At 46.6% G+C, this 15,793-nt stretch overlaps 1 protein-coding gene across 1 annotated transcript in view; it reads left to right on the forward strand.

The window, feature by feature from the left end:
* The window catches only part of Ephb1 (EPH receptor B1), a 421,622-nt gene that overhangs the window by 271,636 nt on the left and 134,193 nt on the right, over positions 1-15,793 (forward strand). The window contains exon 4 of the mRNA XM_060385432.1: positions 7,619-7,774. Coding sequence (XP_060241415.1) covers positions 7,619-7,774 — 156 coding nt within the window. The remainder of the gene's footprint in view (positions 1-7,618; positions 7,775-15,793) is intronic.

Consider the following 15,793-nt stretch of genomic DNA (forward strand, 5'->3'; position numbering starts at 1 on the left):
TTTAGTCAGTATGAAGTTCATAGTTTTTATATAGTTTCAGAAATCACCTCTAAAGTATTTTCTAAGATACAATGGTAATGACTGTGTTGTAGTCTACTATATGAATATTCCCTATTTATTTAGTTAACATTCTCTTATTAGACGTTTAAGCCCCTCTTCCTTTCCTCCGTCCTTCCATCCCCCATCTTCATTCCTTTCTTCTGCCTTAGAAACAACACTGTAATGAATGTCCATGAACAAGTTCTTGATCCCATTTTTCCTGCTTTTTCTTTGGAAGCCTTCACCTTTGAATAAAGGCTTTAAATATTTTGAAGTCATCTAAATAACCCTCCGGAAAATCTGCGAGAATCCCCACTGGATGGGTCTGCCTGCAACACTTCTCTCTAATACAGCATCATTTGTTGCAGTTGTTACTGTCAGAGCTTTGGTCTTTGGGGCATTATTCCAGTAGGGCCTTCCGTGAACAGCCACTGTAACTACTCATGACATGTGGAAGGCTTTGTGCTGTCCACAGGAGAAAGGGAAACACAAACACAGAAAGACCTAGAGTCTTACTTCAGAGAACGTTCAAACTACTGCAGTGGATGGATGGGTGGATAGGTAGATGAGTGGTTGTTTGGTGTATAGTTTGATGGGTTAGTGGGTGGGTGAGTGGTTGGTGAGTGGACGGATTGGTTGGTAGATGGGTGGCTAGATGGACAGATGGATGAATGAGTAGGTGGATGGGTAGGTGGATGGATGAATTGATGAGTGAGTAGTTAGAAGGATGGATGAGTGGATGGGTAGGTAGGGAGAGGGATGTGTGGGTAGGGGGATGGATGGGTGGATGGACTGAGGTATGTGTGAATGTGTGACTGGTGGATGAACTGGTGAGTAGGTGGTGGGTGGATGGACAGTTGGAGTTAGCATTCATGCTGTAAGCCCTTGGAGAACTCCATCCACAAGAGCTATGGGAGGAGCCATGCATGTCTCTTACCACCACAACCAGCTTGCATTTCTGAGCAGCTGCAAAGAGACACATGCACAGAGTGGGAGCAAGCCATGGAGGTAATGGAGGAGGGCTTAGGGCTGCTGCCCTCGGAACCTCTTTCTTCCCAAGCGGGAATGTGCTCAGCTCCTTTACTGTCACCCCATGAGGCAGGCAGACCTCCCTGAACCAGCTGCTGAGTTACACCTGCCTTGAAAAAGAGGCGCCTGATCTTAAGCAAGGGATGAATATTCATTGGCATGAACCTTTGCAAACTCATTTGGGGGAAAAATTAGATCAAGAGAAGTAATCAGATTATTAAAAAGAGAGTGCAAGGACAGAAGGCGGTGGTAGAGAGAAAAACCGCATTTAAAATGCAAAGAGAGAGTCTCTTCTTGCAGAGTAGCGCTGACCTCCTGGACTGTGCACCAAGAATAGTTAAGCTCTCCTCCATTTCTGCTGCATAAAAATGTTTTCCGAGGCCTCCACTGAGAAAGGAGGGGACCGAGGCAGTGGGCACCCTCCACCTTGGAAAAAATTATCAAATAATATTTTGAGGTTTCCGTCTTATCTTCCTTAGATATCAGGAAAAAATTGCGAGAGCTAAAGAGGCTCTGGTGAGTGGTGAGTGACAGGTTAAAGGGCTCCAATAAAGATTAGATGGTCCACTATCTCCTGAGGAAATTGCATAAAAGTGGTTATTCCCTCTTGCTTCTATTAATTTCCTCTTCCTGGCTGCTTGGAGAAGCTTCATAACCCGGTGCTGCAGACGGGGACGAGAGGCGCTTTCCATTATCTCAATCACCGTGCTGTTTATGAGACACTTAATCTGTTTCTTTATAAAGTAATAGTACTGTAGGTGATGGATTGTGTGTCACTGGGAGGCTTCGTGCAGGGACAGGAGGAGAGGGGCGTTCTCAAGAGCATTGTAAGCAGCAGGCAATTTGTTACAGCTTTGAGGTGTTGAGGAGTGTGTGGGGGCGAGCATTCCAAGGTGACCTTCTGCTGGAGATGACACGAGCCAGCCTCATTGTGTTGCTTATAGCGGGAGGGAAATGTGTGTTTGGCTTGGAGGGTGGGAAGTGTGTAAATGCTCAGGAGCAGAGCAGTCAGGTCTTATGCCCTCCCTCTGCTGAAGCCAAGAAAAGGGAGAGAAGATGTAGAGGGTGTGCCTACCCTCACCACTGTTCTGCTGGCTTAGCCTCTGTCTGAACCAGATCACTTGCAATGAAGGGAAGAAACCTCCCCCTTTTTAAAGAAATAAGACAACCGTGGTCCCCTAGTGTGTCAGAAATACAACCTTATGTGATGGTGTCTTGCTATCTTCCAGGAACACACAGGGAAGTGTGAGTGGCCTCCCCCTTCCCCTATAATCATGATCACGTTCTCCTTGCCCAGGTCTTCTTTGACAACCCCTCCCCCAATTCTTCCACATCTTTAATTCTTCCTCTGTCATCATTCCCACTTCTGAATCTTTTATTATCATTGTTGTTGGAGACAGTCTCCTGTACCTCAGGCTGTCCCTGAGCTGAGGATGACTTTGAATTTCTAATCCTCCTGCCTCCACCTCCCAACTGTTGAGATTACAGGCATGTACCACCCTGTCTGGCTTAGGCAGGGCTGAGGATCAAGCCTACAGCTTTATGCATGCTAGGCAAGCATACAACTGACTTGCATTCTAGGGATGAGAATCCCTAGCACTCCCTTTTTGAATCCTGTTTCCTAGGAAGATGCTTCATGTGGTCCTCATCTTACAAGGCTGGATTCCCAAAATGGGTGTGTCCCAGCTAACATCAGCATATGTCCTACATTAAAAAAGTAGTGTTCTATTGACTGCTGCACCCCATAGGAAAGGGAGCTCCTAAAGTCCCAAACTTCATTTGCACACACAGCTCTATTCCTCTGGCATGTCTCCTGGCTTCCAGTAGGTCCTCAACCAACAATGGCCAAATGGAGGTGCTTATCATGGTTGTGATGACTGTACCAAAATTCTCTATAAAGAAAGAAAACAAGACTTTTGAAATATCAAGCCAAAGAATTATCTATTTCAAAAGTGTTCACATGTTGCTAACAATATTTAACTGTTACCTTTTTGTTAAAATCAGCCATCTCTCTTGTTCCCTCTCCTCCCTTTCTGCGAATACTGGTGGTGTGTGATGTGTGTCTCTGTGTGTATGACATGTATGTGCCTGTGTATGCACATGTCATGCATGCTATGTCATTCATGTGCAAGTCAGAGGATCAAGGGGATAACCTGGAATGTTTTTCCTCAGCTTTTGCTTCATTTGAGGCAGGGTTTCTCACTGTTTTTCCACTGCATATAGCAAGCTATCTGGCCTGTGAGATCCTGGGAATTCTCCTCTCTCTGCCTCTCACCCAGGACCGATTGGAGCACTGGGATTGTGTCCTGGGGCCCCAAACTCTGCTCCTCACACTTTGCACAGCACACATTTGCCCACTGAGCCAAGCTTACCCCGCCTGGAAGGCCCTTCCCCTTTTTTCTTCAGTCTATAGGTCTATATATTCTTTGCCAGAATTGACTCAGATGCTCCACTTATCACTTCTAATTAAAGCTGTTTTTTTTTCTCAAGGGAAGTATGCTTCTCTTACTTATTTCTCTTAGTAAAAACAACAGTGTCAACATCTATTTCTGATTAGTGGAATCTGAAGCAAGATGAGTTTAAAAGGTTTTGCGGACTAGCCTGTCACTTTAACAGTTATTTAAAGCATAAACTATATGAGAAAACCTTGTTGCAGGCATGATCACATATTACCATCTCAAAGTTTGGTGCATGGATTTAGAAAGACGGTCCTGGATACAGATTTCATTAAAATGTTAACACATGAAACATGAATATTTTGAAATTACAGGTAAAATGTATCTTATAGATATAATGACTCCCCAGTTATCTAGACAGAAAGAGTCTAGGCAGAAACGCATTTTCCATTTGTTTCTAAGACTTTAATGCCTTCTTTGGGGCTCCAAATGTCTATTCTGACTTTGAATTGTAAAGTCATTTTGAAGAAAACTTGACTTTCAAAAAAAAAAAAAGGAGTGTATAAACTGGGTTGAGGGGAGCTTTCCTAAGTGTGGTACACAGCAGTGCCAGCTATGCCACATGTGTGAGTTTATTACATGCTACTGGCCTGTGAGTTGTGAGCAGTATAGATAGATGTTTTATATCACGAACAAATCGAGGCTCCGAGGGGCGTTATCACTCACAGATGTTCACCTTGGTGGCAACCAGCAAATGCAGAAGTTGGAGCAAGAATGCTTCAGCTGTGTGGCCTAGTTCACACTTCCCTGGGGACTACAGAGTCAGATTCGCCTAAGACTTCTGTCCTCCAACTGTTTCTGGACTTCTCTCTGAAGCCCATCTTGTGGGGTTCTGGGGAGATATCTTAATAAAAAAGGAGGTGCTGGCATGAGCACCTGAGTTCAGACCCGCCTAGAACCCACATAATGAAAAGCAGGGGACAGTGGCACATGTCTGTAACCTCAGTGATGTAGGCACATGTAGAGACAAAAGTTTCCCTGAAACCCATAAAACCCAAAGCCAAGCAGAATTGGTGAGCTCCGTATTCATCAAGAGATCCTGTGTCAAAAAACAAAGTGGACAGTGAATGAAGAGGATGCTCAATTTTGGCCTCTTGTCTCCACATGTACATGTTTACAAACATTAATGTACAGATACTGTGCTCACACCTGAACTCTCTCTCTCTCACACACACAGAAAAATTTACAAACACCCCACACAATGAATGAATGAATGAATGAACAAATGGATAGTTTAGCTCGTACCCTACCCTCTCCTCTCTATTTCCTCTCCTTGGATATCCAGTCACCCAGAACAGAGGCCTCCCATTCCTTCATCAGAGATTCAGAGAAAGACATTTTCAAATTCCAGCTCCACTTGTGGATATCAGGATGACTGTTTATGCTGTTAACTTATTAAATGTAACGCGAGGTGGCTTTTAAGTGCCGAGAAGCAAGCGAAAACACTTTGTTCTTCTTGGACCAGTACATTAAGAAAATTACAGTGTGGCAGGAACTGAATATGAACGCATGAGCAGTCACCAGCTCTCCCCCCCTTTCCAGGAAGGCGTCCTGCTGCATGGAAGCTGCAGAACCTGCCAGGGTAGGGACACTGGCGCTTCAGTGCAAAGGGGTGAAGACTTACCCAGGAGAGAAAAATGAGGTGTAAGAGAGGGGAAGGGGACAAGACAGATGGAGAGAGCCCAGAGCGAATGGGCTCAGAAAGGCAGATTATTAGTAAGCTAGATTTTAGTCTGCCTCAAGAATGGCAGTTGATGCTTTCTGCTTTGGGTTTTATTGATTGGTTCTTTTGTTTGAAAATTCAAACTTATTCTTTTTCTTGCTGCAGAGATTCTCTTTTGTCTTTTTTTTTGAATGTGTTAACATGGGTCAGTGAGTGGCCTATTTCTGATGTGGGTTACAACGGGAATTATTGTTTGCCCAACAGTTGTGAAATAACAGTGTACCCAGTGTGTCCCAGGGAATGCGAGTCCCAGGGGAGGCACTGCAGAAAAGGCCTTCTTGGGGGGGGGGGACAAAAAACAAAAACCTGCCATTCAAGACCTTGCTTTTTGAAGCTCCGAGACATTCTGCAGTAAACAATGAACTTTATTCTTTATTTTTAGGTCCATATTTTCTGTTAATAATAGGAATTGGAAACTCAAAGAATCTGTATTCCATGGGATGCCGTTGGGTTACACCATTTCAGAATTTTCCTCAGGTCTGCGAAGGGCTCCCATCCAGGGCATATCTGCTGTAACTTTAGAGCGTCTCCCCACTTCAAGTGAGCAGCGACCAGGGGAATCCCAGCGTAGGAGATGGTTCTTTCTTCTTGCCTGGGCAGGGAAGTGGTAGATGTATTGAAAATAGCTTGCACATGTACCATCACTATCATTTCTTCCACTGAGTGATCCTGGGAACGTTTTTAAACCTCTCCATATCCCAATTTCCTCATTAGCAAGTGGAGACAATAATAGCCACCCCATAGAGCAATGTACGTTAAACACTTAAGGCGAGTTAACAGATGGTGGCTACTGCTATTATTAAAGAATCCTCCGCACTTTTCAGGAGGGAACAATATATTTGAGAAGATGAGCTTCATGTAAGTGGAAGCCTTTGCAACAGCTATGTTCGGACAACAATCAGTATAATAGTGTCCTGGCTGGTTTTATGTCAACTTGACACAAGCTAGAGCCATCAGAGAGAAAATGTCTCCATAAGATGGGGCTGTAGGCAAGCCTGTGGGCATTTTCTTGATTGTTGATTGAAGGAGGAGGGCCTAGCTCGTTTGGATGGGGCTATTCATGGGCTGGTGCCCCTGGGTTCCATAAGAAAGTCAGCTGAACAAGCCATGGAGAGCAAGCCAGGAAGCAGCACCCCTCCATGGCCTCTGCATCATCTTCTGCCTCCAGGTGCCTGTTCTGTGTCAATTCCTGCCCTTATTGCTTTGAGCGAAATAAACTCTTTCCTTCCCGAGTTGCTTTTGGTTATGGTGTTTCATCACAGCGATAGCAACCCTAACTAAGACAGATAGTGTGGCCACAGTGGGTCAGAAAGTCCTCAAAAGCAACTTGTGACCTCTGCAGCAGAGTCTCAAAAGATGCACAGGGAATATTTGTTGAATGGATTCCTGAGGTATGTAGGGAATCCAAACAAGTTGACTGGATGGTAAGTTTTACCCAGGTTTATAGGAGGAAGCTGGGAATGAAGTGGTAAAGACAGTCCTTGTGGAAACAGGGAGGAGGGGGTGGATCAGCAAGGAGAAGACCACATGTCTCGGGTCTCAGGAGGTGAATCATGGCCACAGCCTGTGGGGCAACATGGAGACAAGCACTGCAGGGCCTGACTCTTAATGGCCTGGTTCTCCAAGAACCTAGGAGAGGTACCCATAAGTGAGCACACCAAACTGTCCCAGTTGTTCCCAAACTTTTCCTGCCGCTGCGTGTATGAAAGGCGACTCCAGGCACACGGCACAAGCTGCCTGGAAAGCCCTGTCTTTTGCTTGTCCCCGCCCTCGAAAGCATATCAAAATGCAATTAAGGTAGAATGATGCTCTTCAGGCAGTGACCTTGAAGCCACTTTAATTTTTCCATAAAGAATTGCTGTGATTTCTAGTTCTTTAACCATCATTCCTAGCAAGTGGTAATGAGCACATCTCGGCGCTTCTCGTGTTTGTTGCAACATGACATTTAAGAATCAGGAGTCTGGTCACTACCAACAAAGACCCCTTTTTCTCCGAGACTGTGAGGTTACACTCCCTCATCAAGGGCTCAGGGAAAGGCCCTGATCAGGAGGAAGGAAGAGACATTTGTGTACCATGCACCCAGATACACGCTAGACTCACCTTACCGATAAACTATGTTGACATGCCTGAGAGTGGGAAAATCACTTTTCACTCTGTTCATGTGAGAAGGGCCATTTGTCAAGATGTTTGGAGAACTGAAATATTAAGCAGGGTTTTCTCCACCTGAGATGCTCACTCTGGGAATCTTGGTGTGAGGAGGTAACTCAGCATCCTTTTGTTTTAGGATGGCAAAAGCTCCATTTTCCATTTCCAGGGAAGGGTGTCTGGTGGCCATTCTCCCATTAACTCTCACATGATCTTTGTGTTGTAGCCTGTCCTGCGGGGACCTTCAAGGCCAGCCAGGAAGCTGAAGGCTGCTCCCACTGCCCCTCCAACAGCCGTTCCCCTTCAGAGGCGTCTCCCATCTGCACCTGCCGGACTGGCTATTACCGAGCAGACTTTGACCCCCCAGAAGTGGCGTGCACTAGTAAGTGTCTAGTAAGGGGAGCTGGACCGGGGAGTCTAGTTCCTTGACTGTGCAATTAAAGGGTGGACTTGGAGCAGGGGCGAGATCAGGTCCTCCTGCCAAGAAAATGCTAAGTGGGTGCTGGCCATGGTGCTGAAATGGGTCTCTCTCTCTCTCTCTCTCTCTCTCTCTCTCTCTCTCTCTCTCTCTGTTTCTCTGTAGCATACTGTTGGTTAAGATTGTATTCTTTCATGCCCCCTTTTGACAACTGTGAGGGTCTTTCTTTCACACACACCCAAGGCAACTTCTGTCTGCCAGGTTTTTAAAACTGCCCATCTAAAGAGTTCTCTGTGTACAAAAATCAAGATCAACTCATACATTGCAGTAACTTGTAACTCTTGCAGTTGAACTTGTAACTTCTCCAAGGTGTCCCTTTGTACTGGTTTCTGAAGTTGAAGATCACTCTTCAGTGTGTCTTCCCTATGTCTGCTTTCCTTGAAGTTCTCATGGTATTACGAATTGTCCATTTAGTCTGTAACTGCCTTAGCTCCTAACTGCAAGTCCCTGTGTTATCAGATCTATATATTTGTCCCCTGTGTCCCTTGTAGTGTCCAGTATCTGAATTGCTGTAAAATGACAAGACGAGAAGCCTGACTTCAGTGTCTGTCTCAGCCTCCTAAATTCTGGAGACTGAGGGTTAATGCATCAGCTGTATCTACTCTCCCACTATCTGCCATGGAAAGAAAAGCGACCATTTTTCTGAAAGCAGAGGAACAACTGTAGTCTCTGGGAAGGAAAAGAATAATTTCCTCCTGGTCTTCTCTCCCATAAACATGGGAGGCAGGGAACATGGCTCTTCCTGATCAGCACTTTAAACAACTTTTCCTTCTCTAAGTGTTAAAGCCCTAAAGCAGGGATGCTCTCTCTTCTCAGTATTCCCATTGCATTCTGGGATCAATACTGCAGGTTAGTAAGCCTGTAACCAGACTAGATCTGCACTAGATGCTTTGGTTTGGCTCACTGTGAGCACACACTTTCCCTTACACCCCTTAGACTGGTTCCCTCTGAGCCCAGTGAAGAGGGACACAGAGGTATATTTCATACAAACTTACAGTTTGATAGACAGAAAAAAAATTGTGCTGGGTAGGAGAATTTCTTAGCCCTGGCCTTGCAGCATATGTAACCTTTGCTGGGTGCAGAGGAGAAATGAAAGCATCTTCTGGATCAAGGTCCAGGGCTCAATCGATGCTTATAGATTCGAGCTAAGGAAAAGCTCATCGTCTTGTAAACTGATTTTCCCTGCCTTCCTTTTCAGGTGGGTGGAGACCGACAGAAATGATTTCCCTCTTGCTGCCTAGTATCCCCATCTTTCATTGGTGGTGTCTCCTCCTATGATTTCCAAGGGCCCCCTAGACAGCAGTCTTCCATGAGCCTAAAAAGCAATATTTAATATTCTCCAGCTTACATTAAGGATGCTAACCCACTACCTGGGTGGCCAGACCACACAACAGCCTACACAACAGCAGAGCATCCACCTGAACTCTGGGAGCCTCCCTCCCGGAAGCACTGCCTCTGGGCTTCCGCTCACAGCTCTTCTCTTTGGCCAGGCTCCCTCTGCAGATCAACTCAACCATATGGCTTTTAGATTCCCACTTGAGGAGGCAAATTGTCGACTCACCCAGACTTATAATAAGGTTACTTGGAAGAAGTCAGGTCAAGGGCTAGTGGCTCAGAATGCTGATGTGGTTCTGTCTTCTCCCACTTATTGCCCTCCGACCTGATGGACTTGAGTCTGTAGGACCAGTTGTTGGTTGAAATAGGAATATCCTCTAGACTCACGAAGGAATGTCCTCACTCCACACTACCCGTATCCCAAGGCCAGGTTAAACCACCCAGGCTTTTCCCTCCTGCCTCTGGTCCAGCCTGCTCTGGAATCCTCACCAGTGGGATTCTAATATACTCTCCCCTTCTTATCTACATGAGAAGAGAGCATGCCGCCCTGGCTATTTCCTCCTTACATACTTGTATTTCTTGTGCCTTTTGATACAGAGGCAGTGCTCAGACTAGAAACTGCCAAATCAAAGCACACTTGATTATGGCAGGCAAGATCAAGAACACCTCCTGGACACATCCTGGAGGAGCAAGCACTTAGTGAGGAGACCCAGGAGACAGGACATGGGCACAGCACAATGCTAGGCAAAACATGTATAAATAAAGCTACTATTTCCCCGAGCCTCATTATATATTTGATTTATTGTGTGCCAGAGAAGTACTGTATGAAAAAGTCAATTTGTTGGCTTTTATATTCTCATTAGGGTTTCCTTTAAAAGCATTCTAATTGGAGGTGCCATCTGTTCTCTTAAAAAGGCACTGCACATCACCACAGTAAATAATTTTTTAGATACAAAGAGACTATCTAGAGCTGTTGAGGAAAGGCACTCCCCTGCACCATGGCCTTAGGGCTCCTAGACAGCCTAGCAGTTCTAGTGAGACAGTTGTGCAGCCTGAGAGGGGCTGGTGGAGGCCAGGAGCTAGGAGAGCTGGTTCACCTTGTAAAACCAAGGCTTCATCTGTCCTATCAGAGAGCAACTATTGACTGCCTGGGCACTGAAGATAAAGATGATCTGTATTTATAAATGCATGGGGACAGTGAGCACCTGTCATGTCCTGGTGCCGTGAGCCAGAGGGCAGAGCCTGAGAGCCAGCATGGAAGGACCTCAGCTCTAGCTCGTGGCCATTGTTTTCAAGTGAGATTACATCAGCAGTCCACTCCTTCCCATCAATCGTTCTATAAATACGTATAAAAATGTATAAATATAAACTATGCGCCTTGCAAGGTTACAACACCTGTACTACTCTAGGATTACCATTATGCTGACGGTCTGAGTCAAATCCTGGAACTGCAGAATAAAACTGATGTGGTGCTGAAGCTCATAATCCCAGCGCTGGGGCAGACAGAAGCAGGGTGCAGTGGCCAGCCAGGCCTAGCCTACTTGGTAAATTTTACACACACACACACACACACACACACACACACACACACACACCTGATCTCACATGAACGTATGCACATTAATTATCCCACCTAAACATTAACAGTGGGAAATTCTGTAGCCTTGTTGGGGCATTTCTCTATTTCCTTTTTAGTCTACTAGGAGAGCTAAAAATTCCCTTGATATCTGAGAGGCCCTGGAAGTCTTGCCTGTCCAAACTGTCTTTGAACCTCATCAATGAAGTCAGGGGTATGTGGGTGCATCCTTGGGCAGGATTAAAGGGGAAATATGGACTCCAGTGGCCTCAGGGACACAGGCGGAGTGGGATGTTCATTCCTACAGAGTCTGAATTCATATGACTTCTGCTGGCCTGCAGACACCAAATTTCCCCCCTTCTTTTCCTCTTTTCTTCCTTTCTCTTCCCTCTTTCTCCTCTTCTGCCCAGAGGCACACAGTTATATCTGTGGCATTAGAGTGTCTGGCTAATGCATTCTTGCCCATTCCTGTCCCAAGTCTTTTACATACACTCTCAGGTGTCCTCATCCTCCCAAATTAGGCCAAACACAGGATGAGGTGGGCACCTGGGGGAGCAGCTAAAGGAGGGCTTCAGCTGACCCCTTCCCTTCTTGACAGTGAAACCCCAAAGGAAGCCTGGTGATCTGGACCCTGTGGTTCATCACCAGCCAGGAGGTTCCAAAGGGTCACTTACAGTAGGGGTGTGACACAGAAGGAGGAGACAAAGGTGGGGACCAGGGATAGTGTTGTCCCACTAAGCAAGGAGGAAGGCCCAGGAAGGTGTGGGCTGAGGGTCCAGCTCTGAGCTTTGAGCTTGCTGTACTACAGTAAACAAGGTTTCTGCATCCCCATCATTGCTCTGGGAGATGCCAACCAACCATACTTTTCTGTCTCTACCGCATACTCAACACGGAAGTTTTCTGGAGGCCCTAAATGTCTGGGCATCACTCCCTACCAGCAAACAAGCAATCCTGCCATAGTGGGCGCAAACTATACATTCTCTAATCCATCTGGGTCTCACACTCTCTACCCATCTACCTAAAGCAAGTGCCTGGATTGTACAAGTTGAGGGACTGGCCCCCAGGGCTGCTCTTCCCCTGTGGTTACTAATCAGAAGCCCCAGTGGTTGAAGCTGTGCTTGTCAACTATATAAACTGAGTCTCCCATAAGCTCCAACTTCAATTTGACTATTGCGCCTGAGCAGTTCACAAGACTGGGAAAGACAGGGTTCCTGGATCATCATAAAGAATGTCACAAAAGTGGGTGTGTCCCTGAGGGCACAGAGGCAGCCTGAAGCTGCCACCCCAGAAGAAGCACATAGAGCTACGTAGATGCTCTCAGAATCCAGTGTTTTGGGGATTTTTTTTTCGAACTTGATTACACACCCTGATTGTCTACTTTCTTGGCCATTGGCTTTCAATTTAATCATTAATCCCTCTCTCTTCTCCAAGACTGGGGGCTAGGACAGTCATACCCTCCTAATCCTGCCTCGGCGACCAGTTCCCATTCTGAAACTGCCTGTGTTTTGCTGTCTGATTACTGTGGAGATGCTAAGGATTTTGAGGACTGTGTACTAGGGAAGAGGCAGAGAACAAAAACTAAACACAGCATCTCAGCCCTGCTGGTGCAGGGCCCGGAGGCCACTGAACCCTGAGAGTCCTGGAGTGGCTAAGATGCCCTAAACTTCTGAGTGTTCTGAGAAAGCACATAGACTCAGCATGTGCACACGGTGTTTCCAAGAAGGTCTTGGGAGCTTCATTTACATCTTGACTCTCTCTTGCCTTCTCTGTGACCTTGGCCTCATTTCCTCACTCTCCTCCACTCCCCCATTCCTTCTCTCACTCTCACACTGTTGTGTGCCTCTCTGAGTTGTTACGAGGATTAAGCAAAATCACATTATAGCATCTTTGGCCCAGTGCCTGGTTCATAGTAAACTCCCAATCGATGTTAGAACTTGCTTTGGTTATATCCCTGGAAAGTGTGAAGTGTGTAGAAGATAGCGAAGCTTCCAGCAGAAGCGGATGCCAGAGATCTGAGAGGAAAAGTGACGTGTTTGGAGTAGGGGGTGGCAAGTTTTGCTTCAGTTCTGAGAAGAAGCCATTGGCTGCCCATAAGCCTATGGCCTGAAGTTCCCTGGTGACAAGTGAGCAGTTGACCTCCTGTGACTTAGGCATGCTGCAGGAGAGAGGAAAAGGTTAAGTACTGGAATACCTGGGCAGCTATGTCCCTTGGGGCTGTTGGAACCAGTAGCTTAGCAGGAGCCATGGCGCAGGAAGCTGGACTTCAGTTCTTTTGTAAAGGGGGGATCTCCTGTTACCTAGGCTGGCCTTGAACTTCCTATGTAACTGATGAATGACCTTGAGTTCTTGATTCTATTGCCACTGCCTCCCAACCGCTGAGATTGTAGGCGTGCGCCATCTCACCTGGCTCTGCCTTCAGTTCTGGGGGAGCTGGGACTCACTGCCTCCTCCAAATGACAGGAGAAGGTCAGATGGTAAAGGGACCGTGTCAGGGGCAGCCAGAGGGAGCACACAGGAAGATAGGAGGAAGTGCACAGCCGAGTGAAACCAAGCGTCGGGTTGCATGGCTTCATTTTAAATAATTTCTAGTTTACTGGGAGACGAAATAGAAAGGAGGAATTTATGAAGCAAACGAAAATAGATAATTATGCCTTATAAAATTGCTGTCTGTGAAAAACCATGCAGAAGGACTGGTGTGAAAATAATTACCTTGTTACATTTCTGACCGCAAAAAAACCTTTCTTTCTGTCACCACACGGGAGAAATTTTGATGGATCACAGAGGCAAGCTAGAGCTTGTCCTGTTTCTTTTATTCCGTCTTCAAATGCATTGAGGTGTCCCTTGGCAGCTTTGGATGGAGAAACAGAATGAATGAGGGGCTTCAAGGTGACTCAGAAGAGAAGGTACAATGGCAGCCAACCCTTTAAGTCTCCCTGGAGGCTCCCCCTGATCTACCCTCTGACACACAGCGAGGCAGGGAAGCTGAGTGGCTGGAGTTAGAGGTTAGGAGTCTGGTTCCAGCGCTATGAGCTGGGATAGGCTTTGTAGCCTTTTGAGACATGGTGCTTCCTCACTGGAACTCACACCACAGGCCTCACTCAGCCAGTGCCGCCCTCTCATGGAGAGCTGAGGGGTGGGGGGCTATGAGAGCAGTGGGGGGGCGTGGCAATCTGCTGTCCTGCTCTCACCTGAAGGGTGGAGAACCCTCTCTCATCCTTTTCTCTAGGCTCATGCTTCATCTCTTAAGGGGCTAGTCTTCCTGTGTACCTGCCTGAGTGTGCCTGCACGCACATTTGTCTGCATGTGTGTGGGCATAAGCGTGCTCCCATGTGTGTACTTTTTATGTGCCTGTGAGCGTACACATGTGTGGATGTGCTCATGTGAGCTTGCCTGATTGTTTAATGGACATGCATGTGCAAGTGACTGACTCTATACCTCTGTGAGGGTGCATGTTGTGTGTACTTGTGTATGCCTGTATGAGTGTGTGAACATACATTGGGCGTGACTGTGTATGAATGTGCATGAAACTATACTTGTGTGTACTTATGTATGAGTGTGCCTGTGTATGAATATACATGCATGTGCCCATGAAAGTGTATCTGTGTGTACTTGTCTGTAAGTGTGGCTTTGCAAGTGTGGTTGGGTGAGTTTGATTGTGTGAGTGTGTTTGTGTGAATGTGTGCAGGAGTTCCCCTGTGTGTATCTGGGAGTGTGTGCTTATGCCTGTGTGTATGCCTGCATGTAAGTGTAGATGTGTTTCTTGAATGTGGCTGTGTGACTGTGGGAGGGTAGGGGCTGTGAGTATACATGCCTGTGTAAGACTGTAGTATGCTAGGGGGAATGTGAGTGTGTGAGTGTGCTTATGTGGTGTGTGTGTGTGAAAGAGAAATTGTGCGAGAGCATTGTGAGCCTGTGAACAGACTTTTGTGAGAGTGTGTGGGTGTAGCTGTGTGTAGTTATTCGTGTCTGTGTGTGAGCGGGCTTGTGTGAGAGTGTATGTGAGTGTGTGGAGGGGTCTGTGTGCTGGGGCCGTCCCAGGTCTCACTGGTCCTCAGAATAACCAAACCTGCTCTGGCATATGTCTTTCCAGAAGGCTCTTATTGAGATGGTCAGGGCAGTGTGCAGCCCCATGACGCCCAGCATTAGCTGAGGATGTGAGCCCTGGTGATGGAAAGTGGGGATACACATGCAGGGAGAGCTGAGAGGGTAAAGCAGAGCTCAGAGGGTGTGTGACGGGCTCCACTCCTCAGCCCCAGCCTGAGGAGGCTGTGGATATAAGGAGGGACTCTTGCAATGGAGAGGGCAGGAAAGCCCCCTATGGCATCAGGACTCTTCAAGGACAGGAAGCCAGTGTTATCAGTTGGCAACCGCTTACTTGTCTGGACGCTAAGCGTCGGGGATGCATTTCAACAATTTCCCAGAGTCAGTCTTTTCTTATGCATTTGTCTGTTAAGCTGGGGTTGTCAGCATACTCAGAGGAAGCTGCCTTCTTCAAAGCTAGCTCACTTTTTGCTGACCAGGGCTTCAGAGAAGGATGCTGTGTGCCTCACCGTATAGTAAGAGAGAGGTTTGATGTCACCCAATGTGCGCAACCTACGTTGTACATTTGAAAAACCATTTCGTTTTCAGCTTAACATTTTGTGTGTGTGTGTGTTCGTGTGTAAATACATATGTGCGTGTGTTCACATGGAGGCCAGAGGCCAGCATCAGCATCTTCTGCCTTAGCTTTGAAATATGGTCTCTCACAGGGCCTGGAGCTCATTGGTTAGACCAGACTGTCTGACTAGGGATCTGCTTGTCTCCACTTCCCAGTGCTGGCATAACAGCAAGTGTGCCCTGCTGTGCCTGATTTTACATGCATGGTGGGGAACTGAACTCAGCCCTTGAGCTACTGAGTCATCTCTCACTCTCAAGCCTCTTTTTTTTTTTTTTTTTTTTTTTTTTCCTGGGAGATATTCCCCTTTCTGCATTGTTTTGTTTCTTGAGGAAAATCCAAGCAGAGGTCATAAGCC

Source organism: Meriones unguiculatus, chromosome 6 (assembly GCF_030254825.1).
Source record: "Meriones unguiculatus strain TT.TT164.6M chromosome 6, Bangor_MerUng_6.1, whole genome shotgun sequence".
NCBI lineage: Eukaryota > Metazoa > Chordata > Mammalia > Rodentia > Muridae > Meriones > Meriones unguiculatus.